Source organism: Protopterus annectens, chromosome 7.part0 (genome assembly GCF_019279795.1).
Source record: "Protopterus annectens isolate FY-2018-M chromosome 7.part0, PAN1.0, whole genome shotgun sequence".
Classification (NCBI taxonomy): Eukaryota; Metazoa; Chordata; order Ceratodontiformes; family Protopteridae; genus Protopterus; species Protopterus annectens.
The window spans coordinates 1,052,603,869-1,052,631,849 of record NC_056739.1 but is presented as its reverse complement, the minus strand read 5'-3'; the positions used below and the strand labels follow the sequence as shown (position 1 = coordinate 1,052,631,849).

The following is a 27,981-nucleotide window of genomic DNA, read 5'->3' as shown; positions in this document are numbered from 1 at the left end:
TTCATTAACACTGTCCCCCCACCCTTATCTGCTTTCATCACTCTCAAATATTTATTCTGTCTTAATTCATCCAATAAATGTATCTTCCCAACTGGGAGATTCAAAACAAACTTATTTTTCTGGATCCCCTTCGTAAATTCCTTTTCTACTAGAGCATCAAAGTTTTTTAATTGGGGGTGCATGGGGGGGTTAAATATACTTTTCTTCCTAAGAACTTCACACTGCAATGAACCCTGGTCATTACCAGACAAAAATAATTCAAGATTTTTTTCTGCACAAATAACTTAAAATCTATTAAAACCTTGCTAATGTCACCATTTTTTTTTCTTAAGAATGAACTTAAAACCTTTTGAAAAAAAATTAAAATGGACTTCCTGAATGTCAGCACCACTGTAATTAAATATATTGTAATTGCCATAGACGTGTTTAAAATTATCCTTTAAAATTTCTCCATCATTGTACGTTGCAGGCTCCATCAATATCTCCCTGTTTCTGCTACCCTCACCCTGTTGTGATTGTAGTAAAGTGAATTTTTGTTCTTGATTGTCTCCAATCTCAATAGGGGTGAAATTCTGAAGGGCCATGTACGTCAAAAGATGGGTTGGAATCCATTAACTTCCCCATAATTATCCCTCTGCCTTTCATCCCTTGGTAGAGTTCTCTCCCCTGCTGTGTTCAAACTGTTGGTGTAAATTCTGCAAGCTCCCTCAGTACTTCCTATGACCACTAGGTCTAGGATAACATTAATTATCCTCATAATCCACCCTGCCTCTCTCCAGTTTCTTAACTTTTCTATTAACAATAACCTTACACCTGTCATCGGTGTTGAATCTAATATTAAAATAGTTTTCTTTTTCTTGTTCAACTGTAAACATTAAATCATTCTGAATACATTTATTAATATATTCTGTGTATAAATCAATGCTATGTCCTTTTCATTTTAATTATATAGCCCTCATAATGTCCATTCCACACGTATCAAAAATCTTTATAAGCTCTTTATGAAAATCAGTCCCTTCTTCCACATTGTTAGGGTATTTATATACCTGAAGCCCTTTGGGGAAAATGCCCCTGTTTATACATCCTTTCAATTAACAGTTGTCCAGATCCAATGTCCTGTACTTAAACATGCAGTCATACAGTTTTTGAATATTATTTTGATAAGTTTGAGAATAAGAATTATCATAAAGTGTGGGTGACCAAGTCACAAAATGAATGTTTTTAGTAAGCCAAGCTCCTAAGTCATTATTGTGAGCAATATTGTCTAATGGAGTTTTAAATCACCTTGTCTCCACATCTGCTGGGCTTTCAGAAGAATATCACACTCAACAATCCTTTTGCAATTGTTACTGAAGCTGTAAAAAATGTTAGGTAATCCATTACAGCAAGATTCAGCCAAATCCAAGTTATTGCTATGTAAACCACCGCCATTCTCGCTCGCCTCCACTTCTGCTCCTCTTGTCCACCCAATTCGACTTCTCTCTGTTGTCATTTCCTGGTTACCAGGCAAGGAAACCATAGATACAGTTGAAACCAATGATTGATAAATTGGGGTCAGTAAATTTACTAGTTGAGTCAGTTGGCTGATCATCTTAAGAACCTCACCAACTTCGCCATTCCATGCCACCACAATGCCCGGTGAGCTCACCTGCCCATCCATCTCCTCCACAAGTGAAATACCAAAACCAAAAAAAAAAAAAGGAAGGGAAGTGCTAACGATCCACACCAAAGTGTAGTGACCACTAAAAACTGCAAAACGGCACTCAGGAAGTACCAGGCTCAACACCAGTTATAGAAACACACCCACTTTATTCCACCATCAATAACTCACATTCTTTAAGAAATTCTTGGTCGTTAGAAGTCTTCCTTCTTGCCCTGACATATTGGCCCTTAGCAGTGCTTCTTTTTTGTTGAAAAGGGTGAGCAGTGGTAAAATATAAGTAGGAATTAAAGTATCGTTCTGATAAATTGTAGACTTAAACTCGTTCATCTCAAATAAGTTATGGATAGTTGCATCTATAATATAAATAAGTTTTAAAAAATCAGTTGCATTAGTAATATACTCCGTGGATTCCCTTAACTTATCCTCAGTATCTATCCAGAATGTACAGATATCATCCAGGTATTGTTTATACAATCTCCAGCAGTGAGCATATGTGGAGTTAGTTACAAATGTTTGTTCTCATACAGAAAGTATAATATTGGTATAAGTGGGGGCACAACATGACCCATAGCCACTCCACTAATCTGCTGAAAGAACTCACCTTCAAATATATGAAATTGTTCCTTAGAACCATCTCCATAAGCTCAAGACAGGTCCGGAACTGTTAGTGAGACCACCTTTGTCAATTAATGCCTCCTCAAACCATTACAGTCCCATGTCATGGAGAATAATGGTGAACAAATCTACAATATCAATAGTAACAAAAATCATCCTTTCACTAAAGTCCAATTTAGCACATTTTTAAAAATCCCAGGAATCTTTTAAAATCTCTCTTTCACACATCCATATCTTTTAAGTTTAAAATCCAAAAATGTGATTAGTGGAAACGTTTTGGAACCATTTGCCGATACCATTGGCCTAAGGGGGGGGGTGTCAAGACTATTCTTATATGTTTTCGGTATGTCAGAAATTGAGGGTAGTCTAGGTCTTTCAATCATCAAATAACTAAGTATCCAAATCAATCAGCCCTTCATCCAACAAATCTTTTGTGGCTCACCCTTTCAACAAAAAAATTAAGGGCCAATATGTCAGGGCAAGTAGGCTGACTTCTAACTACCAGAATTTTCTTAAAGAATGTGAGTTATTTATGGTGGAATAAAGCGAAATGAATAAAACATGTTTACAGTCATGAGGGATATGCTAAATAACAGAATAAAGAAAAGAGATGAAGCTGAAACTGGCAGAATTGAATGAGCACTCACAGGAGATAAAGTCCATATGTGAGCTGTATTATTAAAAGATGGCATCTCTTCCTCCTACCAATAAATGTTTAGAAAGGACCTCTAAAAAAGCAGCTGCAACACCAGTATATATTTATGGATGCAAGAATGTACTACAGCATTTAGTTGAAGAAGCAGTTAAAGCCAAAACACAGATCTAAAATTGGAATTATGCTTGGCAGAGCTTTAAGGATAAGATGTAACAGTAATGACTGAGATGGCTTATGCTACAGGGATAGCAGCATATTGTTATTTATTTAGAAGATGGAGAAGAGGTACAAGAGGCATGCAGTGGGAAGAGGAGTACAAAAGTGAGGGAGAGATTCAGAAAGAAGAGGGAAGTTCGATGAATGAGAGGCAGTAAGTAAAGGGGATGACAATATGAAGCAAGGCAGGATGAAATAGGGATAAAGGGGGGTGTGTGAGAGCTGCAGGGTTCATGTAACATGACCTGAGTGCAGCCACACTTTGAGTAAGGAGGTGTTCCTTGAAGTCTTGTCTCAAGTACAAGTTGTTTTGACCTCTCTCATTGGGGAATGAAGACCCATAGTTTAGGTGCCAAGATGGAAAATGCACAGTCAGTGGAATCAGGTTTACTTTTTGGAGTTAGCAGGGTGGGTTGAGATTGACAAAGATCCCTGAGATTATATGTGGGTGTTTTGATGAAAAGTTTGAGTGAGGAGACAGTGTCTCGGGAGAAAGGGTTTTGTAAATTAGTGATCCTAGTAGGAGGTTGGCTCTCAAATGTAATGGGGAGCCATTTAGCTTTGTTGAGAGTTAGGCAGTGATGATCATTACTGGAGGAGTTAGTAGTTAACTGACAATAAGGTTGTGGCAATTTTCACTGAGGCTGCAGCTGTAATGGGTAGTCTGTATCTGAGTGAAGAGTATTCCTTTGCTGTGTCAGCTTTTGCTGGCTTGGACAGAAGAGGCAATAGCTTGGTCACCCAGAATAGTAGTGTATAGATCTTTTTTTTTGTGCTTTTTGAGTGTGTAGTTGAAACTTAAGAGATTGGTCTAGTGAAATCCTAAGGTATTTGAAGGATGTGGTAGTTTCTATGGTGGTATTGTTAATCTCTTTAATGTTAAGGAAGGTGGATATGTTGGCTACAAATAGTATTACTTTTGTTTTAGAGGGGTTGAGTATAAGTTTCTGCCCTATTAGCCACTGGTTGAGGGTTTGGAGATCATCTTGGAGCTGAGTGTGTAATAGAGTGAGATTTGTTTGATCTGTAGATGACCATGTCATCTGCATAAAGAATTAGCAGTATCTAAGGATGATCACATGGGAGTTTAATAAATATAGAAAAGAGCATAAGGGCTAAAGTGGAGACCTGAGGGACTCCTTTCATAAGAGGAAGTGTTTCAGAGGTGGTGGTGCTCACTTTCACCGTGAAGGATCTATTGGTGAGGAAGTGTAACAAACCAAGGTTTTGCGTCATCACTGATGCATATTTCAGTTAATTTGTCAAGTAGTAATTTATGCCAGTTAGATTAAAGGCCTTTGTGAGGTCAGTGAAGACTGCTGTTGTCAGGTTGTCTTTGTCCATTTTGGATAGGATGTTATCTGTGAGGAAGTAGAGAGGTGTTGCGGTGCTGTATCCAGACCAGAATCCATGTTGCTTCTTGGATAGTAGATGGTATTGATGTAAATAAACATTGGTTTAGTTACAAGTCATTTTTTTCTAACATTTTACTTAAAGTGGGAAGTATTGGGATAGAATGGATTGTGAAGCACTAGTTGGCCAAGGTAGTTTTGGAAAGTAGTGACTATCGCTTCCATATTTGAGGAATAATCTTATTAGTTAAGCAGAGGTGGTATGTGTGAGTGGGAGATGACGTCCTCACAAAGGTGAATGAACCAAGAGACTAGGTTATCTATTTGTGTTTGGTTCAATTGTATTTGTTTCCTTGGTTCTAATCTTTCTGAAGTGGAATAGTGGAATGAAAATGGGGGAGGGGTAGCTGTGGGGGTGTTACATTTGTGTTGCTGATGTTTAGTAGGTTACTGAACTCATTGAGGAAGCCTGTGAGTGTTTGTATGTGGTGGGTGGTAGAGGGATTCAGGGGAGTGGAGCTGTGTTGTGTTTTTCGACCAGTCAACAGGTTGATTTCTCTCCTGTCCTCCTTAAGGCTAGCCAGAAGTACGCCATAAACACAGGTTTCTCCTTTTTTGGCAAAACGTATTATAGCAGCCAATGGTAGTTCCAGGATATAAACAAATAGGTAAAACTGCACAACTAGATGAAAGTCAGAAAATTAAAAAGTCTGGTAAATATTAATAACATAATAACATAATCCGACCAGCATGGCTGATAATATTTCCAATGCTAAAAACTTAAAAGTGTGCTGAACCCGACAACTATGAACATTTTTTAATGTTGGAAATATTATCAGAGAATATAAGAGGAGGGAGACCTTAGGAACATGACTGAAAAAAGTGAATTGAAATGAGTTCTGCAATTACAAGCACATTCCACCAGGACATAATGTGCAGCTTGGTTTAAAACCGGTTTTGAAGGCCTAGTCTCTCAGGCATTGAGATGAATTGAAATGGGTTCTGCAATTACAAGCACATGTTCCACCATGGACTTAATGCGCAGGTTTCTTTAAAACCGGTTCTGAAGGCCCATTCTCTCAGGCATTGAGATGAATGAAATGCTGTGTGAAATAAGGGTGTATGGTTAATTCCATGTTGATTAGCTGAATGACGTATGGGTGTTCCTTTAGTGTTTGCTTTTAACTAATGTCTAGCATTGAATTTAGGTAACCTGAGTTTAAAATGTAGGTGTTTCGGGAGCATTTTGTTCTTGACCTATGAGCTGAAATGATTTCTGATTTGTTAATCAATTGTGATGTAGTGTTATTCTTGCTGTTCATAGGTTAAGTAAGTTTTGAATTTGTTTTTATGAGTGAAAATGGTTTTATGGTGTAGTTTTATGGTCTGAAGAAACGATATGAATACTATGAAAGTGCTTAGCATTATATACGTTATTAAATTCTTATAATAATACAGTCATGCTGGTCGGATTATTTTATTAATATTTATAGTTACAGGCTATACTAGCCGAGAATGAAGAGGTTGTACTGTCTGCCAGTCATTGTGCAATGTAGGAGAATAGGAACAGAGCAATGAAAAAAATGGTTTTCCCTTCACTTTGGGGATGAGAATCAGCAGTTCCATCAAGTGTGCAGCATGGTATTTTTTACCAGTCTTGAAGATTTTTTTTTTTCTTATAGTAGATTCTTTAGGTGATGGAAAGGCTGTAATCCAGATTTGTATTCTTGGCAGATGTGTTACCTGCATGGGTGTAGTGCCACTTAAGTCCATTGACAACTTGGCTTACAGCTTGGCTTGTTCAGACAAGCTGAGCTGCTTTGATGATTCCTCATCAGACTTTCTGGGCTGAGGGTCTCCGAGTATCTGACTGAACTTCAGAGGGGTGTTTTGAATTCCCCCATTATAGTCTTGGATCTGTTTGAAAAGAGATGGAGCTGAAACTGGCAGAATTGAATGAGCACTCACAGGAGATAAAGTCCATATGTGAGCTGTATTATTAAAAGATGGCATCTCTTCCTCCTACCAATAAATGTTTAGAAAGGACCTCTAAAAAAGCAGCTGCAACACCAGCAGTCATTCCACAGAAGATGCTTCTTGTTCACCTTCTTCCTCTTGAGTTTTCTCAACACTTTTCTGCATTAAGTTGCCTGATGAATGCTTTTAAAATGCAGAAGCTGATGTGAATTGAGAATGCTTTTCTGAAATCAGCTCATCTGTGTTTCTTTTGCAAAGTTTTCACTCTTTTTCCTTATTTTTTACGTTTTAAGAGCGACTGAATAAAAAACATTCTTTATTTAAACAATCTTTTTTATATTTTTATTTTATTCCTTTTTAGTTTTTAAGTAAAATATGCCCCTCTGTGGTTCTGTCACATTCCTCAATAAAAATAGTAAGAAGGCAATTAGCTAGACGGTGGGAAAAACACAGACGAGAAGCTCAGCATTTTTTCCATTGTTTTGCGAAGAACATGATAGAACCACAGAGCAGCTTTCTTTTATTTTTAGAAAATGTATATTATTCACACTGACTTATTCCGTCATTTTCTCAAGTAAATAATATTTTAAAAGTGTCCCTGATTACAAGTGGTCTTGTATTGTTGTGCTTTTGGGACTTAGTATATGTCTTTGTGTAGAAAATGATGCAGGGAGGTGTGTGTGTGTTTGTGTGTGTGTGTCCTACTCTGTCCCTTTGTGGCCCACATCTTACTGGATGAGTCCTTCTCTGATGAGAAGCTCAGCGTTTTTCCCAATGTCTCCTAAGAGTGTGACAGAACTACAGAGGGACAGAGCCACAAAGCCAATTTCAGTAAGAAGCATTAAAAATTACTCATAAATAGGCAGTATCTGCACACATCAGGATCTGTCATGCACTGTTGCAAATAAACTAAAATTGTCAGCACAGGCAGAAAAAAACTTTATAAAGGAAAACTACAAAAAAAGGCAATGTATTGATGACCCAAAAAAGATTTATAGAGAACTGAGAAGCAAGGTGAAAGGAACTGAAACACCACCAAAAAAAAAAAAAGAGATACATTTTGGAGAAATATTTGAGGATCTTGTGGAACATGACAGAGATGCTAAATGGATAGAAGAAGTAAAAGAATGAGAAGTTCAAAGATACAGGATATGAAATGGAATGAAGTAACAACCAGAGAGAGTGAAACAAAGTTAATAAAAGCTCCTAATTGGAAAACCCCAGGCCGAGTTGCAGTACCTAACTTCTGGTTAAAAGTGTTAACATCTTTACATGAAGATTTAGCCATGAGTAAGAATTATTTGTATTTGCACTCTGAACAGAAACCAACCTGGTTAACAAGAAAAACGATGCTCCTACTCAAGAGTGAACCTGCAAGCTATCCTAAAAGCTATAGACCAATAACTTGCCTTCCAACAACCTGTAAACTACACACTGGAATTGATGTCAACAGAGTTTATAGGCATTTCAATCATGGCAATAGAACAAAGGTAAAAGAAAATTATATGGAACAAAGGATCATTTGTTGTTAAATAAAGTAATAATGGAGAACTGTAAAAGGGGAAGAAACTTAAGTATGGCATGAATAGACTACAAAAAAGCATTAGACAGTATCCCACATTCATGGATAAAAGAGTGCTTAAAAATGTACAAGATGCACCCTACTCTGATCAGTTACATTACAGCGACCATGAAACAATAGCAAACCACTTTGCAGTTAAGCCATGATAAAGGACAAGTTGTTATTCCACGGATAAAAATTCAAAGGGGGATATTCCAGGTTGAGACTCTGTCACCACTGCTGTTTTGTCTTGCCTTTAACTCATTTAGCTGTCTACTTAACAGATTAGGTCATGGCTACAATTTGGCTCCCAGAAAACAAAAAAGTGTAAAGACTTCTCATCATGTTATTGTGGACGATTTACAACTGTATAGCTCATCAGATGAGGAACTGAAAGCAAAACTGCAAGTGGTAACATTTTTGTCAGTTGTTACAAGAATGTCATTTGGTCTTGATAAATTTGCAAAAGCACCCTTTAAAGCAGGAAAATTGCATCACCAAGATAACATCAGTTTAGTACAGGAATATGATATAAAAGAACTTGACCAAGGAGTATAAAAATATTTGGGAATTGAAGGATCAACAATAAAACATGAACAGATGCTAATAAAACTTGGTAAGGAATATTTTAGAAGACTAAAATTAATACTGAAAACAGCGTTAATATCTAGGAACAAAGTCCAAGCTATAAATCAATTTGCTCTTCCTGTCCTAACATACAGTTTTGGAGTATTGACTGGTCCCAAAAGGTATTGGATAGGCTGGACAGGAAAACAAGAAGGTTGTTTCATGCTCACCAAATGATTGATAAAAATCAGTAGATATCAAGACCATATATTCCCTATTCTGAATGAGGTACGGGCCTCCTTGAAATTGATTACACATATAGATCTCCAGTTGTGAAACTGCATACATATCTGCTGACCTCACAAGACCCAAACATAGTGAAAGTTTTAAAACATGAGGAGAATAAGTTTTAAGATGACTTCCTTGCTTAGATTAGCATATCAGCATCAAGCGGGAATGGAAATTGAACCAGAAGTAGATAAAATTGAGGCAGCAACTGAATATGCCAAAAAAGAAATAAGTATCAGCTGAGAAGGCAAGAAATGTGGAAAATGCATAAATATAGTTGCAAGTATAGAAAACTCTTGGAACAACCTCATGTTGATCATGATCAAATGCAGGAATGGTTAAGGAGAGGTGAATTTAAACCAAAAGACAAAAGGTTAATGTAGGCAGCCCAAGATAGTGGGCTTACATACACGCTGGTTTAGAAAATCCATTGAACGTGTGGGAGAAGCAGACAAATGTAGGTTTTGTAAAAACAGAATTGGAAACAGTCACACATCTTTTTGCTGGTTGTGATATACTAATGGTAGCAGGACCTGTATAAAGAAAGGCATAATAATGTGGTAAGACAGTTGCACTGGGGATTGTGCAAACATCATAATATTGAGGTAACTGAAAAACGCTGGAAACATGAGCCACAAAGCATTTTAAAAAACAATGAAGTTTATATCTCATGGGATCAACCATTACCAACAATTCAAAAAATAGATGCAAGAAAACCAGATGTAGTAGTCTTTGAAAAGTAGACAAAGTAGCCTTGATTATTGAAATTGCTACACCCAGTGTCTTATTTACAGAGGGACACAAAATCATAATATACCAGGATTCACAGGCAGAAAAGAGAGCACTGTGCACGAAGGATACCCAAACAGTTTCAGTAGTAGTTGGAGCAATTGGTCTTATAAAAAGGAATTTACAATCTTATTTAGATATGTTATCGATACATGTAACTCTGAACGAATTGCATGAGTCATTCCTGGGGACATTTCGGGTGCTGCGAAGAGCACTTCTGGCTAACATCAAATATTGAAACAATACTAATTTCATGAACTTTAATCATACTTGTTCATCTCAACCTCTCCTCATCCTCCCTTCACTGGTTCAGTAGTTACCTGTCCAGCAGGCAGTAATCTGTTAAATGGCTATCATCTTCTTCTCCATTTATACTTGTCCCAACTGGGGTACCCCAAGGCTCCATCCTGAGTCCCCTCCTGTTTTAATATCTTTGCCAGTGACCTCAAAACCTCCTGTAAACAGTCCTCCCTCATCCAGTATGCTGACGACTCTACCCTCATCTCCATTTCTGACAACTTATCTGAACTCCATACTGCTACCCAATATGCCCTTCTTTCCACAAAACAATGGTTGTCCAATAATTTACTTATCCTTAACCCAAAAAAGACTAAACGCTTACTCTTCCTTCCTCGATCACTAACTCATCACAAATCTACCTTTACTGTCACATCCTCCAACAACACTATAATCCAGCTATAATCCCATTCAAACTCCAAGGTGTCATCATAGATGATGAACTCAAATTTAACCTACACCTGTTACAATGTACAAAAAAGACGCATCAAAAGCTTGGGCTCCTGTATTGCAACAAACAATTTCTGACCATAAATTCTAGACTAGTCCTTGCACAAGCTGTGTTCCTCCCCAACCTTCTATATGCTGCACCAGTGTTTACCAGCATTCAAACTACAACCTTGAACAAATTCCAACAAACTTATCACAAGATAGCCAGATTTGTCACTAACTTTCCATATAACTCACACCACTGTCTGGCCCTTAACTCTCTCTCCAGTGGTTTGAATTTCCCCAACTGCTACTACTGAGAATTCCAAATTCTACACTCCATCCTCTACAAACCAGCATCCTGTCCTGCTCACTCATCACTCATCTCAGTCTATTCTCCACCTTGGACTTTTCATACCTCTAATCAGCATTTACTTGACATCTACCAACTCCAAAGGACAATAGGCAAACTCATATACAAACATTCCATTGCCAGTGCTTGGAATAAACTCCCAAATAGAGATACATTCCATCATGCACCTATCTCACTTTAAAGAAAAAATCAATCTTCATCTACTTAACTCTAAACTCTGCCCCTGTCAAGCCCCTACTTAACTCCCATTACCCTCCTTTCTCATCTTATTTCTAACACTCCCTCTACTTCCAATGTACTCTACTATGGGTATACAAACTAACTAAATCAAATACACAAAAAAAAACTTGCTGTAAATATGTAAATATTTTGTTACTGTGTCCAAATTTGGTGCCTTTGTCTCGAGCTTCAGTGTGTTTTATCTTTGTAATTTGAAATGATCTATAGTTAGTACTCTTTACTTACTGGATTGTTAAACTTCTGTGTAGTATTTTTTGGTGCTTTTCTCCTCGAGTCTCCACTGAAAATGGGCCACTAGCCCAGTTGGACCAACACAGTTGACAAATGTCAGTAAATAAATAAAATAAACAAATACTTGAACTTAGGAATGGGGTAAATTCCCATCATGGTAATAGAAACTCAAAAGACTTGGAGAAATTAAAAAAGAATAAACAACCCTGTGGTATTTATAAGTTTTTGGAAGTCAAAGTCAGCCATTGCCATAAACCATATTGAAAAAACATTTTTTTAGTGTTAGCATTTTAAGGTGCCATATTCTAGTATGAAATTGTGCAACTAATTTAGTAAGGCAGAAAAAGTCTTTTTAATGGAATCTGAATAGACTGCTTGCTCTATAGAGTTAACTTAAAGTATTAGGACACATGGCATGATCAGAGGGTGACATGGTTGTATTCAAGATGGCTAGAAAATGTAAACTGCAACTCATTTCCAGGTCATACTGAAAAAGAATAATGAACAAAACCTTTGAGACTAAAATGCAAACACTGCAGCTATCTCATGCCCCCAGATGAGGGCAGCTATTTGTGGTAATGAATGTTGTTGCTAAAATATTAGGACATCAGCATCACTGATTTCTGTGTATGAAACTTGTCTAAATCTTGGAGATCAACCTAACAGTTTAAACATGACAACAGTCAATGCATTCTTTAAATCAGTATCCATTTAACATCTGGATGTGAATACATAACATAAGAGCCACCTGACAGTGATAAACCACATTATCAGAAGTTGTTTCTGGACTGTTAAATGATTTAATTCAAAATGGTATCTTTTAGTCATAACAGTAATTAGATAGATAACTTCTTCCAGACAGTCCTTGAAAGCTAACATTTATTTGTCCTTTGTTGATGGGGGATAGTCCCACTGAGTTAGTGGCCTCTCAAGAGAAGACCCAACATGGTATTTATGCTTCTTGAAGAACGTCAACCAAGGCATTAACGAACTTCCTATACTGTTTTCGATGGGTGCCCTGGGGCCCTTTACATCCTACCACCAACTTAAGCAGATGGGACCTTGGTTTAATGTCCCATCCCAAGGATGGCACACTCAGGTGTGCAGCACTCCCCTAATACTGTACTGCAGTGTCAGTAAGCCAGTCCCTTGGAATGGAAGTAGAATCCACAGTCTTCTGGTCTTCCAGCACCAAAGGCAAATGTGCTGCCAGTTGCCCCACTGACACTGCTGTTGAAAAGTTTTGCCCCTTATTTAGAAGTTGTGTGATTGATGGGAGGGGTTAATGATGAAAAAGTGTAGGAGGCAGAAGTTGCAAAGTGAAATGATCCTTTATAGAATAGTACTGTGTTCACCTATTTGTCCGACTGACTAATGTTTCTCAGCTGACCAGAACAAGCTGACATTGACCAGTTTTTCTGTGTTCCTAGAGGCTGCACAATGCCCGGCAATTGAGAGTTTTTGGTAGATAAAAGCTTTATAACTTTTGAAATGCTTTCTGAATATTTTCTATTATCCGTGCTTTCACTAGGAAGCTAGTCAACCTTGTTTAAGTCTAGTTAAGTGCGACTTTCGGGGTAGCGTGTTGAAAAACTTTGTAAAATAAAATCTTTTATATCCTGCAGTCACATTATATTGTATTGCATGTATTGTGTGTGTTCTGCAAGGAGTTTTATGGAGACTAAACTGAAAAAAACAGACTTTGACAGCAGTTACTATCTGAAGCACCTAGTCTGCCTTTTTTAAAAGGTAACATTTATAGAGAACTGAATGTTTCATCTAGGACAGTGTGTGATAATGTATTCTTTAATTCATAAATTTAGTAATTTAAAAAAATGAAATTGTTATAAAGTAAATCGATTACTTAAGTGTTCCAAAATACTAAGTGACTGATGTGCTAGACTCCCATTAGTTTTTAGATGGCTGGCAAGAATCGGTTGCCTGTTGTGCAGTTGTGCTAATATCTTGTATATTTCTGCTTATTTATATGTTTGTGTAGTTCTCACCAGACTGTCTGCAGCAAGGTTTGACAGTTGCTGTAAGTGCCAAGTTACATTTTTGCCCCATCATCTTCCATTCAGTGTTTCTCTTTTTTTGTTTTTCAATTCACGCTTAGTTTCTGATAAAGTAAATGTCAGTTGCTGTCAGTTTGTGTAGAGGGCTGAGATGGATAACTTAAGATGTTCTTCATGTTTCACTGTAGCAATTATCACATTTGGGTTATCCCTGCTGTGGTAGCCCTCGGCCAGCCCAAATACCAGAGTCAATGTTTTTGTGCACCGGCTGTTGTCGCCTGTAGTCTGATATCAAGTCATCAGTACTATAAAGCAAGGCAGCCGACATCATTACATCAGTCTTTCTTGCCGTGGAGCCCATAGTAGAAGCAGTTTGCATGACCAGAAGTCGAATTTCAGCAGAAGGCTTCTAAAGTTAAGTACCCCGTTGGGGACCCTTTTTCTTGGTGTAACAGATGTCTGAAAAAGTTAACAATTGTCTCGCCTGTGGAAAGCAGATCCCACACCGAGACTTTCATTCTTTCTGCATCACTTGTTTAGTTCCAGACTATGACATCCCTCGTTGCTGGTTCTGTACCTTCTTTAATGCGAGAACCATTCGCCGTAGAACTCTTTTTGTAGACAATTATTTTTGCATTCCATCTTTGAATTCCAGTATGGCGTCCATCAGCCAACAATCTGTCAACATTCTGAAAAAACGTAAAGCTAGAGACAGGCCACACAAGGCTAAGCCTTCCGACGTTGTTACCGCTAAGCAATTCATCAGATGTTCTTCGTGTTTCACTGTTGCAGTCATCACATTTGGGTTATCTGCCTGCAGGTAGCCCTCAGCCGGCCTGAATACCAGAGTCTTGGGATTTCCTGCGTTGGATGCTGTCAGGTTGTGAGGGGTATAAAACATGCAACCGATGCCATTACATCAGTCTTTCTTGCAGTGCGGTGGATGTAAAGGGCCCCAGGACACCCATCAAAAACAGTATAGGAAGTTTGTTAATGCCCTGGTTGAAGTTCTTCAAGAAGCATAAATACCATGTTGGGTCTTCTCTTGAGAGGCCACTAACTCAGTGGTACTATCCCCCATCAACAAAGGACAAATAAATGTTAGCCTTCAAGGACTGTCTGGAAGAAGTTATTTACTATCTAACTGCTGTTATGACTAAAAGCTCCTCAAATGTTTGTTTTTCGAGTTTCAGACCTGAAGTCTTCTAAAAGATAAGTACCCCGTTGGGGATCCTTTTTTCTTGCTCTAACCGATGTCAGAAAAAATTAGTAATTGTCTTGCCTGTGGAAAGCAAATACCTCACAGAGATTTTCATTCTTACTGCGTCATCTGTTTAGGCCCAGACCACAAAGTCCCTCGCTGTCGTTTTTTTTCCTTGTTCAACGCCCAAACTATTCATCATCAGGCTATTTTTGTAGCTAAATTCTTTCTCTCTTGATCTCCATACTCAGAAATGTCTTCGGTAAGCCATCCGACTACCAGTCTTCCAAAAAAAACGAAAGGATAAAGACAGAGACACACTGCATAGGTCCAAGGTGGCCGCTGATGCTACCGTTAAGCTAGTCACCAGTCCACCGGTACTGAGGTGCTTTCGCAGCCCCTGATACCTGCTTCTACAGATTCGTAGGCTTCAGAGTCCAGTATCCCGTGAGATGCTTTTTCGACTATGGAACCTGCGGATGTCTCTACCTTGGATGGGTCCAGAGCCGCTGTGCAGGCACCGGCTTCTGAGGGTGTTTTCTGGCCTTCCGATCTTCATATTAAACCGACGACTTCCTTTCAAACCAAAAATACCAAATTTCTCAGGCCTAAAGTTCACACTACGCCTTGGAAACTGACGACCAAAGCACATTCTAAGGCCCACATGACACAAAAACAAAAGATTAGAATGGTTGAGGACCTCATTACTTTAATTAGGGGAACTCAGCCTTCCCCCTCAAAAAGACCAAGAACTGATTTTCCTTCTGATTCTTCTGATGAGGAATCTGATTACTCTGATCCTTCTGATTTCCAAGATATAACCTTATCTACCTATGAGAATTCTGATGCAGAGGATTCCATTCCCTCTGCCCTCCAGAGGATTTTTCCTTTGGTGAAACCCTGCACACCCTTCGAGAACATTTCTGCTGGGAGAGCCAGGACTACTCCCAGTCCAAAAAGAGACTCGGGGATTTTTTAAGCTTGCCTCAGCACAGGCCTCTAGCTGTCCCTCCTGTTATGGAAATTGTAGATGATGTCCTCCTGGAATCCAGCCTTACCACTGATACCTTGCCTCCAGCTCCCAGGAAACCTGACAGGTACTATAGAGTGCCTGACTCTCACAAATTCCTTTTTAGGAATCCTACTGTGGATCCAGAGAGCATTTCCCAGGGACCTAAAGGCATTAAGGCTACAACTGCCAAAAATCCTACCCCTTCGGACAGGGATTCCAGGGCATTAAATAGATGGGGGAAAAAGGTATACACCACTGCTACGCTTGCCATTAGTGCTTTAAATTGCCAGTTTCATATGTTGAAGTGTCAGCAGCATATTATGGAGCGAATTAAACAAAAAATATTGTTGATTCCTGATTGTGCAGAACACAAAGATTTACAAGAGTTAATGCTTTCTGCTAGCCAAGTTGGTAAACATACTTTGCAATGTGGGTTTGATGCTTAAGAAGCATCTTGCAGGGCTGCTGTCACTGGATCTGTTCTTAAAAGACATGCTTGGCTTAAGGAACAAGACTTGCCAGATCATGTCAAAGCAAAATTACTGGATGCACCATTAAATCAAGAGCGTCTATTTGGTAATAAAGCAGAAGTCCTCAAAAGAATGGAGGAGAAAGCGAAAACTATGCATACTGTTAAGGATTTCTTACAAGTATAGCCACCTAGATTCAGTAGACATTGACCTTTAAAAAAATGGTCTTTTCCAGTCCCTTCCAGGCCTTCTCAGTCCAAACCCACGGGCAGCAGACCACCAAGACTTCAGTCTCAGGCTATACACAGATCTAAGCAATGGAGTGCTCCCATGTCCAAAACAAAGAGTAGTAAGCGTCCATCCTTTGGTAAAATTGCACAATGACTTATCCTTAACATTCTTAACTCTTTCAAGCCTTGCCCAAGTATTTGCACCTTTAGGAGGAAAACTTGCACTGCATGCCAAAAATTGACAATACATTACCCAGGACAAATGGGTCTTAAACATTGTTTTCCAGGGATACAGATTCCAATTCCATTCACTCCCATCCATAAGCGGATGGCCAGACCTACCACCAAACCAGTGGGCAGAGGCCCAAAAGCAAGTACTTTTCTTCTCAGTATCAAGGCTATTCAACCTGTCCCAGCAGAACAAAGAGGACAAGGTTTTTACTCCAGACTGTTTCTGGTCCCCAGAAAAGAAAACTCTTGGCGTCCTATCCTGGATCTGTCTATTCTCAGCACCTTTTTGGTGGTTCCAAAATTCAAAATGTTAACTGTCCAATAACTGCTTCCTGTGCTAGCCAAGGACTCCTGGCTAGCAACCGTAGATTGAAAAGAAGCTTATCTGCACATTCCTATAAGGGAATCTTGCAGAAAATACCTACACTTCAGATCAGGCTCTATGCACTATCAGTTCTCTGCACTTCCCTTTGGCTTATCTACTGCACCCAGGGTATTCACAAAGTTCCTAGCTCCAGCCATTGCATATTGCAGGGAGAGAGGAATTCAAATTTACCCATACTTGGATAATTGCCTGATTCAGGTGGACAGTCAGGAATTGCTACTTCAGCACCTGGCATTTGTAAAGAGACTTCTCACTTCAATGGGGTACACCATCAACGAAAATAAATCACAACTGCTACCCAGCCAACAGATTGTATTCCTGGGAGCAAGCTTGAACACAACTTCCCAGATGCCATTCCTTACTCCAGAGAAACAAATTTATGTGACAAACTGTTTCAGTCTACTGGCCACCAAAACCCGGCTATCTGCAAGAAAAATACTGCAAGCCCTAGGGTTCATGGCCTCTTGCATTCTACTAATTCCATATGCAAGACTGCATATGAGGAAACTTCAGTGGTACCTAAAAAGTCTGTGGTGTCAGCATTCTCAGGAGCTGGAAACAATGATACCTATCATTCCTTGCCCAAGGACAGAGTTCCTTTGGTGGGCAGAGGCCTGCAACCACAACAAGGGCGCATCAGACTATGCTCACATGACAGGGCAGTGCATTCATGGTAAATGGAACCCAAACCAAATGCATCTGCATATCAATCAAAAAGAAATGTTAGCTGGTGCAGAATGCTCTGACAGCCTTCAAGGGCCTTATTCTTCTAGGACAACTATTGGTAAAGACAGACAACACCACAGTTATGCGGTACATAAACAAGCAGGGGGGGAACACATTCCTACTCACTCTGCAGACTAGCCATGGCTCTGTGGAACACAGCCTTGAGCAACCAAGTGCACTTACAGGCTCAGTTCCTGCCAGGCAAACTAAATTCACTGACAGACAACTTAAGCAGAAATTTCATGGATCCACATGAGTAGAAACTGGAACCCAAAATATTCAAGCTTTTGAGGAACAGGTGGGGGACACCAGAGGTGGACCTTTTTGCTTCCCCTCAGAACTATCAATTGAGCAAATATTGCACCAGAACTCCCCACAGCCAAGCTTGGAAAGTGGATGCCCTGTCCTTCACCTGAGAAAGCCTCTCAGTCTATGCCTTTACCCCCTCTGCCACTTCTCTCGAAGGTTCTACTAAAAATCAAACAGGACAAGCCAAGGACAATCCTATTTGCGCCAGACTGGCCACGCCAGCACTGGTACCCTCTTTTGCACAGTATGACAGTGCTACAACCATGGCACCTGCCTCAGACTCCTTCCCTGCTGTCCCAGCAGGCAGGCCAAATTCTCCACTCTTAGCTACAGACCCTGAACCTTGCAGCCTAGCTAATCCCCTGAATTCAACACCAGCAAACGTCAGTAAGCAGGTGCTGGATGTCATTCTTGAGGCAAGGAGGCCTAGTACTAGAAAATCCTATTCGGAAAAATGGAAGAGATACTGTTCCTGGAGCCAGTCTCAGGAAATGGGCACAACTGTGCCCAGCTTACCTCATATACTAGATTACTTAACAGAAATTCTTCACAAAGGCCTATCCTTCTCTTCAGTTAAGATCCATGCCTCTGCCATCTCAGCTCATTATAATACTGAGCCACCTCTCTTCTGTCATCCTCTGGTAAAACAGTTCCTGAGAGGAGCCAAAAATGTAAGACCCCTCCAGGAGAGCTCCCACTCCAGCCTGGGACCTTAACTTTGTATTAGAAATGTTCACACTTCTGCCCTTTGAACCTGTGGCCACAGTAGAGTTAAAAGTCCTCTCATGGAAAACAGCTTTACTTCTAGCCATCAGTTCAGCAAGAAGAGTGTCTGAATTGCAGGGCCTTATGGCAGTGGAACCCTTCATTATCTTCCATACAGACAGGGTTTCCCTCAAAAGTAACCCATCCTTTATGCCCAAGGTGGTGTCCATTCATTTGCCAACCTTTTTTCCTAATCCTCAGAATAAAGGGGAAAGGATCCTGCATTCCCTGGACGTGCACAGGCAACTTAGGTTCTATCTCGACAGGACTAAACCTCTCAGAATATCTGACCAGCTGCTAGCCAGCTTTGCTGCAGGGGCAGAGGGCAAGGCCATATCAAAACAAACCATTTCTAAATGGATACCACACTGCATCCATTTCTGCTACAAGTACCATGGAAACCCACCCCACAGGGGATCAGAACTCATTCCACTAGGGCTACATCTACCTCTACAGCATTTGTCAGGGGAGTCCCTACCAGGGATATCCTGGAAGCTGCAACCTGGAGCTCTGTACATACTTTCACCAAGCACTACCACTTGCTTATATTTTCTAAATCCAGAGCTGGATTTTCCACAGCAGTCTTACAGGACCTGATTGCCAACCCTAATGCTTCATAACTACCTCCACCCTTCCTTAGCTTTGGGAATCAACCCAAATGTGATGACTGCAACAGTGAAACACGAAGAAGATAGTACAGTTGTGTACACTTACTATAAATGTAGGTGTTTGAATGTATTCACTGTTGCAGTTGTGGTTACCCTCCCTCCAGCCCCTTGACTTCTCTTGATTTCTTTCCTGTCCTTTTTGTCTGGCATATCTTATATCCTTGGTATTTGTTTTTTGCTGGGAGTATTACATGCCATGTAATTGCTTCCTATTTTGGGGGCACCTGACATCTGGGGCAAGAAAAACTGATGTAGTGGTGTCTGTTCCATGTTTTATACCCCTGACAACCTGACGTCATGGAAGAAGCGACAGCATCCGACACAGAAATCCCAAGACTCTGGTATTCAGGCTGGCTGAGGGATACCTGCAATAAGGTAACCCAAATGTGATGACTACAACAGTGAATGCACTTGAACATCTACATTTATGGTAAGTGTACACAACTGGACTTTCTCCGGAATTCAGTGAGGTGCTTTCGCAGCCCCTGATGCCCAACTCGCATTCTACGCAGGCCTCTGCCGAGACCCTGTTGGAGTCTGGTATGCCACAGAAATCCACTTAGTCTTTCGAGCCTTTGGCTGTCTCTGCCTCGTTTGGGTCAAGAGCTGCAACGCAGGTACCATCTTCCAAGGAGGCCGTTTGCACTACCGATTCTAGACAAAAAACAATGTCTCCTCTTCAGACTACCGTTTTTCAGAGACCGATGGATTCTCTCAGACCTCAAAGCCAGGCCACTCCTAGAAAATCTGCTTCTAGCCTCCATCTTGCTACTGCTCCCCCACCCCAAGCAAAAATGCTTAAAATGGCGGAGGCTGTCATATCCCCTATCTGAGGTACTCAGGCCCCCCACTCTAAAAAGGAAAAGGCTTCCTTCTCCAGATATTATGTCAGACCAAGAGTCTGAGGAATGTGATTATTCTGCCTTTGAAGAGGAACAGCAGCCCTTAACAGTTTGAGGATTCAGATGCAGAGGAATCCATCCCCTCTGCCTCCCGTCCAGAGGACCTCTCCTTCGGGGAAATCCTTCACTCCCTCAGGGAACATTTTCATTGGGAATCTCAGGACTTCGCAGAGTCAAAGAAATAACTTAGAGAGTTTCTGGACCTGCCCCAGCACAGACCCCTGGCCATCCCACCTATTCCAGAAGTAGTTGATGATGATTTACTTGAATCCAGTTTAGCCCCTGATGCCCTGCCTCCTGCTCCAGCTAAACCTGACAGGTACTACGAGTACCAGATTCTCACAAATACCTGTACAGGAACCCTGCTGCAGAACCTGAGGTCATTACACAGAGACCTAAAGGAGTTAAGACTAGTTCTGCCAAGAATCCTCTTCCTTCTAACAAAGACCCCAGAGCTGTGGACAGATGGGGTAAAAAAGTATACATCTCTGTAACCTTGGCTATCCAAGCACTCAGTTGTCAGTTCCATATGTTAAAATATCAACAACACACTTTGGAACAATTAAAACAGAAGATTGCTACCTCTCCTGACAGTGCCAACTCAAAGGACCTGGCAGAATTACTAAACTTTGCTTGTCAAGTGGCCAAGCACTCATTACAATGTGGATATGACACCCTAGAAGCCTGTAGCAGGGCAGCAGTGACATGATCTGTTATTAGAAGACATGAATGGCTGAAGGAACAAGCTCTCCCTGATCATGTCAAGTCTAAACTTATTGATGCACCCCTAGATAAGGAACACCTGTTTGGGGAAAAAGCAGAAGAGGTGCTTAAAAAGATGGAAGACAAAGCAAAATCTATGCAAACACTAAAAGATTTCTTTCAAGTTCAACATCCCAGATTCAGCAGGAACTTCCCCTGCACCCAGCATACAGGGCCAAAGTAAGCCCCGCAGGGACAGGCCATCCAGGCCCCTATCCCAGGGCCAGCAAAGAAGCAAACAATGGACCACTTTTGCCTCTAAGGCAGGGAGTTCTAAGCCAAGCTTCTATGGTAAGCACTCACAATGACTCTCCCTCTCCCCTCTGCCCTCCTTTCACTCATCTAAAACTAGGAGGAAGGCTCACCCTCTTCATGGACAATTGGGTATCTATAACCAAGGACCAGTGGGTATTAAAAATAATTTCTCAGGGATACAGATTCACCTTCCGTGAATTCCCTATTCCAACAGGGTACCCAGACCTCTCCCCAAACCAGTGGGCAGAGGCATTAAAGCAGGAAAAAACACTAATATCCCAGGGGGGAGTAGAACCTGTTCCTCCGAATCAAACAGGAAAAGGTTTTTACTCCAGTCTATTCCTTGTTCCCAGAAAGGAGGGCACTTGGTGCCCCATCCTGGATCTATCCAAACTGAACACCTTCTTGGTAGTCCCCAGATTCAAAACGCTAACCTTGCAGCAGCTCCTGCCTATGCTCACACAAAATGCCTGGCTGGTCACCCTAGACCTAAAAGATGCCAACCTCCACATCCCCATCAGGGGAATCATGCAGAAAATTTGTGTGCTTCAGAGCAGGCAATCAGCACTTTCAGTTCTCTGCACTGCCCTTTGGCTTATCTACTGCTCTCAGAGTATTCACCAAATGCTTGGCCCCAGCTATAGCATTCTGCAGACAGAGAAATGTACAGATTTACCCTTACCTGGACGACTGCCTCATTCAGGTGAACAGCAAAGAAAAGTTGCTCCAGGATCTTCTGTTTGTCAAAAAACTCCTAACTTCCCTAGGGTTCACCGTCAATGAGAAAAAAATCAAAGCAAAACCCCACCAGGAAGATTGTTTTACTGGGAGCTGTGCTAGACACAGCAACCCTAATGGCCTTCCTATCCCCAGAAAAGCAGAGCTTTCTGCCTCTATACTTCATCCAGCTGGCTTCCAGTAGTCACCTAACTGCGAGGAAGTTCCTGCAAGCCCTGGGATACGTGGCATCTTGCATCATTCTCATCCCTTTCACCAGGCTTCACATGAGAGAGCTTCAGTGGTACTTAAAGTACCTTTGTTGTCAGCACTCTCAGTCCCTAGAGACCACTCTCCCACTGATCCCTTGCATAAGGGATGAATTTCTCTGGTGGGCGGAGGCCTGTGTCATGAACAAGGGTCTTCCCTTCATCCTCTGCCCTTCCAGCCAGACCATCACCACCGGTGCCTCAGACATAGCTTGGGGTGCTCGCCTAGCAGGCAGGTGTACCAAGGCCTTTGGAATGCCCAGCAACTTCACTCGCACATCAACCAGAAAGACATGATGGCAGTGCAAAATGATCTGACTTCCTTCCAACCCCATCTCAGGCCAAGGGTCCTCCTTATAAAAACAGTCAACACCACAGTAATGTGGTACATCAACAACCAGGGGGGCACACAATCTTACCCCCTGTGCAGGTTAGCCATGAGTCTCTCGACTACAGCAAACTCCATGGGGCTACACCTAATTGCCCAATACTTACCAGGGATCAACAACACACTGGCAGACCACCTAAGCAGAAACTTACTGGACCCCCATGAATGGCAGCTCCATAGAGAAATCTTTCTGCAAATCACCCAGGAGTGGGGGACAACAGAGGTGGACTTCTTTGCCTTACACCTCAACCACCAGCTGCACAAGTTTTGTACCAGGGAGTATCACCTCCTAGCATGGAAAGTGGATGCCTTGACCTTCCCCTGGAGTTCCCTCTTTGTGTACGCATACCCTCCTCTGCCCCTTATTCCCCAGATTCTGATCAAAATAAGAGGAGAGACCAAAGGCCATCCTCATTGCTCCAGATTGACCCAGACAGCATTGGTACCCTTACTACGCAGTGTGACCTTACAGCCCCCAAAGCTGCTTCCCCTAAGGTCAGACCTCTTGACCCAGGAGAGGTGGAAGGTACTGCATCCAGACCTACAGACTCTCAAACTTTCAGCATGGCTTATACACTAAAACTAACAAGAATTCACTGTTAAGCAGACAGGTCCTGGAAATCATCACAGAGGCCAGAAGGCCCAGCACAAGAAAATCTTATGCAGGAAAATGGAAAACCTTCTGCTCCTGGAAACACTCAAAAAGGGGCAGTACCTCCCAACCTTCCATCCCTCTCATCTTGTATTAATTAGAGTTGCTCAACAGTGGCCTCTCCTCCTCTATTAAAATCCATGCCTCAGCCATCTCTGCCCATTATGATCCAGACCCACCCCTTTCCTCACATCCTTTGATTAAGCAATTCCTCAGGAGACCTTCTAATATCAGGCCTCCCAGAAGATCTCCTACTCCACCCTGGGACCTGAATTATGTTTTAGAGAAACTAACCTTACCTCCTTTCGAACCTGCCATTCAATAGAATTGAAATACCTCTCCTGGAAGACTGTCTTGCTACTAGCTATTATCTCATCCAGAAGGGTCTCAGAACTTCAAGCTCTCATGGCTGTCGAGCCCTTCATAATTTTCCATGCAGACAGAGTCTTCCAGAGGACCAATCCCTCCTTTATGCCCAAGGTGGTATCTGATGTGACCCTTAACCAGGCCATGCACCTTCCCACCTTCTTTCCCAACCCTCAAAAGATGGGGGAAAGAATTCTACACTCACTAGACATGCGCAGACAACTCAGATACAATCTGGACCACACTAAGCCATTCAGAAAATACTGACCAGCTTCTTGTAAGCTTTGCCCCAGGGGCAGAGGAGAAGCCCATCTCCAAACCATTTCCAAATGGATTTCACACTGTATCCATTTTTGATACAGACTACATGGGAAACCCGCCCCTAAGTCGATCTGTACCCACTCCACTAGGGCAACCTCCACTTCCACTGCCTTTCTCAGAGGAGTTACTACCAGGGACATCTTGGAAGCGGCTACCTGGACCTCTGTCCATACCTTTACAAAGCATTACCACCTACCTCTCTTTTCTAAGTGTAGGGCAGGGTTTGCCTCTACAATTCTGCAGGGCCTTCTGAACAATACTTAGGACTCAACCTATCCTTCCATCCTTTACCTTAGCATTGGGAATCCTCCCACAGGTGATGACTGCAACAGTGAAACACAAAGAACATAGTACAGTTGTGTACACTTACCATAAATGCAGATGTTCAACTGTATTAACTGTTGCAGTCTTGGTTTCCCTCCATCCCCCTTTTAACATCGTCCCCTAGGGGGACACATGCTTCCTAAAGTGGCTCTTAGCCACCAGAACTACTTCTCTATTTTCCATTGTGCTTCTGATGGATTTGGGCAAGAAAAACTGATGTAATGATGTTGGCTGCCTTGCTTTATAGTGCTGACCTCCTGACGTCAGACTACAGGCGACAGCAGCCGATGCACAAAAACATTGACTCTGGTATTCGGGCTGGCCGAGGGCTACCACAGCAGGGATAACCCACAGGTGATGACTGCAACAGCGAATACACTCGAACATCTACATTTATGGTAAGTGTATACAACTGTACTTTTCAGTACATTAGCAAGGTGAGGTTAATAGCAGAGGTGGTTTGGGTGAGAAATACGTTTGCAGATAGTTACTAGGCATGTGGTCCAGGAGACCATTTTGGAGCTTACCCCAGTTTTCCCAAAACATTGTGTGGTTAAATGATTTGCTCAAGGTCACAAAGTAGACAAATGGAGCCTGAGAGAGTGAACACCTGAACCACAGGAAGCAACTCACAAACAGCTCATAACCTTAATTCTCTACAATAATTGCATGACAAAACAGTTGCTGTGATTTCAGATGACTATGATATGACCCAAAGCTAAAATCTGATTGATGAGGCACTGATCAGCATTTCTGTCCTGGGGTGGGATGGGCAGTGTGCCCAGCTGTTCAGTGCCACTGCATGCAGGTTTTGTAGTACCAAACCTGTGATAAGCTGTTATATGAGTGGATCAGCAGTGCCAGTTTTCATATGCTTTCTCTTTTTTGGAGCTTTAAGAAGTTAAAATAAAATGAAAGTTCCTCATTACAATAAATCATTTCTTGTAGAGACTGTCAAGTGTTGAGCTTCACATTTCCACATTTTTGGACTGTCTGAAAGTTTGGATGTTGACACTGGGATTTGTTTTGACAAAGATGTTAAGAGTGCAAAATGGTTACAAGAATGATGGAAAAAAGCTGTGAGCAAATATGTTTGCATTTGTACATAGCATTGTCTTCTTTTTTGTTAATCTGTTCACACTTTTTCTGGTTTTATTGTTTTTTCTTTTGTATACTTAATTTCTTTCTTCTTTCCTTTCATTTCTTTCCTGTTTTCAGTCCACCGTAAGGTTGCATCTGCCTCATCTGAGTATTTCCAAACAAGCAATCAGTTATCTGTAAACCACGAGTCTGTTGCCTGCTGATGTCAGAGTATGCAGCGACTGGTGGCAATTCTTCTCTGGTAAATATCTAGTGTTTCTCTGAGCTGAGCTCACTCTGTAGCTGCTTCACTTCTGTTTGTTTCTGTTATTGCACTCTGCCTGTACTTAATGCAATGTATGCGTAATTGCTGGATCACAAATGACTGCTGGAGTCTTCAACTTGCTCAACTAATGCATCATGCGTATGCTAGATTGATTTGCAAGGAAGCTGAGTAATGCTGCTTACAACTAGGAGAGAGATAACAGATCCAGGACATAACAAGGCAATGTAGTATGACCCTTTTATACTGTAACTTTCATTTCTTTCCAACAGTCAGGTGTACTTCAGAGTCCTCCGCATGTTTTTTCAGTAATAGCAACTTATTTACATCGTTTTCTTTTCATGCTTACTTTCTGCTTTGGTTTCTTCCAATGAATTACTTTTTTGTGTATTGGTGGTTGCTATGGTGACAGCATGTTTGACACTGGTCCAGATTTACCATAGTAAATAAATAAATAAATCCATGAGATAGTAAATGTGGCCAACGCAGAAGAAAGGAGGGTTGCTAGTGGTGCTGAAATGGGATGTCATTACAAGGTTCTGTCCATTTCAGACCATCCAGTGCCTGCCAGTGAGTCAGCAACAATCTACGCAATTACCATTTAGAGTTTTTAAAGGTGCCTTTGGCTTTTACATTTGTCATGACCTGGAATTCACATAAGTGCAGTGTTAGAACTGCAATGGAAGAATTCTTATGTCCAAGGACACTCTGAAGACCAGTCTGAGATTCCTGGTTACATTTTTATAATTTTAATAATCCCTTAGCAGTGGGGTGGATGTTAATCAGATGTGTTTAAAAGTACCTTGCAGTAGTTGTCTAGAGAATCCGTCTAACATGGTTCACTGGCATCAACTACATTCTTTACAGCTGACAAGAGCACAGTTTCTTTTTCATGGTATTCATTTTTCTGTCCTCTTAAACGGATCCCCCCTGGTGGTGAGAGTTTAACTGTTAACATCAGGCACTCTAGAACGTTTCTCTCCTTCACTGGCTTACACAGTACAGAAATCTGAATATTTTGCATTCAGGTGGATAGTGACGATTGTACATCTCCACATCAGCAACATTTAATAGAGCCATGCATTCTTCATGATCCACACCAACATCCTTTGTGTGTGGGATAATAGGCATGTGCTTTTTGCCTCATTGTTTCCCTTTGTTGATATGTTCACTTCCCCTAGGTACAAAAATACATTTGATATTAAAAAAAAAATCTAGGCTTAAATTTTAAGTGAAACAGCTCCACAGCTTATTTGCCCTTTTTGCCGTCTGCAAGCTCTTCTCCATGTTAAATCTAATCTTGCCCACTTTTTCCCTTTTATTAATGCTTTATATGGTCTGTTGTCATGTCACTTGTTTCCCTTTATTCTCAGCTGTCTACTTTTCCCTTGTAGGGCAACAGATTTGATGTACTACAACATCTTCACACACCCCCTATCACAGTATGCGTTCTCAGTACCTTCATTTTAGATTCTCTTCAGTTGTTATTGTGCCCCTGCTCTGACCATAATGTCATCTCACTTTTCTGTCAAATTGTGTACCCTTTAAAACTCAGTGACACAAATGGTGCATTTAATTTGTCATCTTTCATTCATCTCACTGTAACTTCTCCCTGTTCAGTATTTGCAACATCTGTTCATAATCTTTTCTTGTCCAGTTCATGTCCAGCTTTGGCCACGAGTTACTTCATTTGCTTGTCAGAGTCCAGTAGAGGGTAAGGAAACCTAGTATTGTTTTTTTCTTCATCCACCTTTTCTGAAATAGGGGATGAGGAAACTCAATATATTTTCTTTTTTTACCCATATTTTAAAATTATGAATTTTTTTTTATTGATCAGTAGAGTATGCATAATTGGTATGATCACTTCATCATACATATTAACAGTTTTTCTTTTAATTTCATGGATACACATGCTGTGTCCAGCCGATCAGTTTAAGCCCTTTGTAAACCTCTTATCCACACCTGGCAGAAGATGAAAGGAAAGCCATGCAAAACAAGTACTCTGTCTATTGTTCTTTCAAGTTACAGCTCCTACTTTCTCATCTGCCTGACTTCCTAGGAAATTTTTCACAAAGCCCAATCAACCCCTTGTTTAACTTAATATCCTTAACAAGAGGGTTTATATATCTCCTCTTTTGAGTTATGTACCTACAGCTACAGCTTTCGGTCTATGTACCTAATATAGTTAATATATTTGTACAAGTCTAATCTCTGCTGATGTACCAAAATCAGCCTAGACATTTATAACTCCGGTAAACAAGAGGTTCCTTCAGTTCATTGTGGGTGGGCTGCATTTTCTTTGTGACCTGAGTACCTCAGTGTTTGGTATTATGTTGAATACCTTGCAGAAACAACATCATGTGTTCCATTACTTGTACAACTTGTCTCCTTGTGGCC

General features: G+C 41.0%; 1 protein-coding gene across 6 annotated transcripts in view; it reads left to right on the top strand.

Annotated features, from left to right (window-relative positions):
- LOC122806846 (cyclin-dependent kinase 17-like) overlaps positions 1-27,981 on the top strand; it is a 2,140,137-nt gene that overhangs the window by 2,040,446 nt on the left and 71,710 nt on the right. For 5 of the 6 annotated variants that reach the window (XM_044077600.1, XM_044077601.1, XM_044077602.1 and 2 more), the window contains one exon: positions 25,440-25,563. The exons of the other annotated variant lie outside the window; for it this stretch is intronic. In XM_044077600.1, the coding sequence (XP_043933535.1) occupies positions 25,440-25,525 (86 nt within the window). In that variant the 3' untranslated portion in view covers positions 25,526-25,563. The remainder of the gene's footprint in view (positions 1-25,439; positions 25,564-27,981) is intronic. 6 annotated transcript variants of the gene reach the window in all.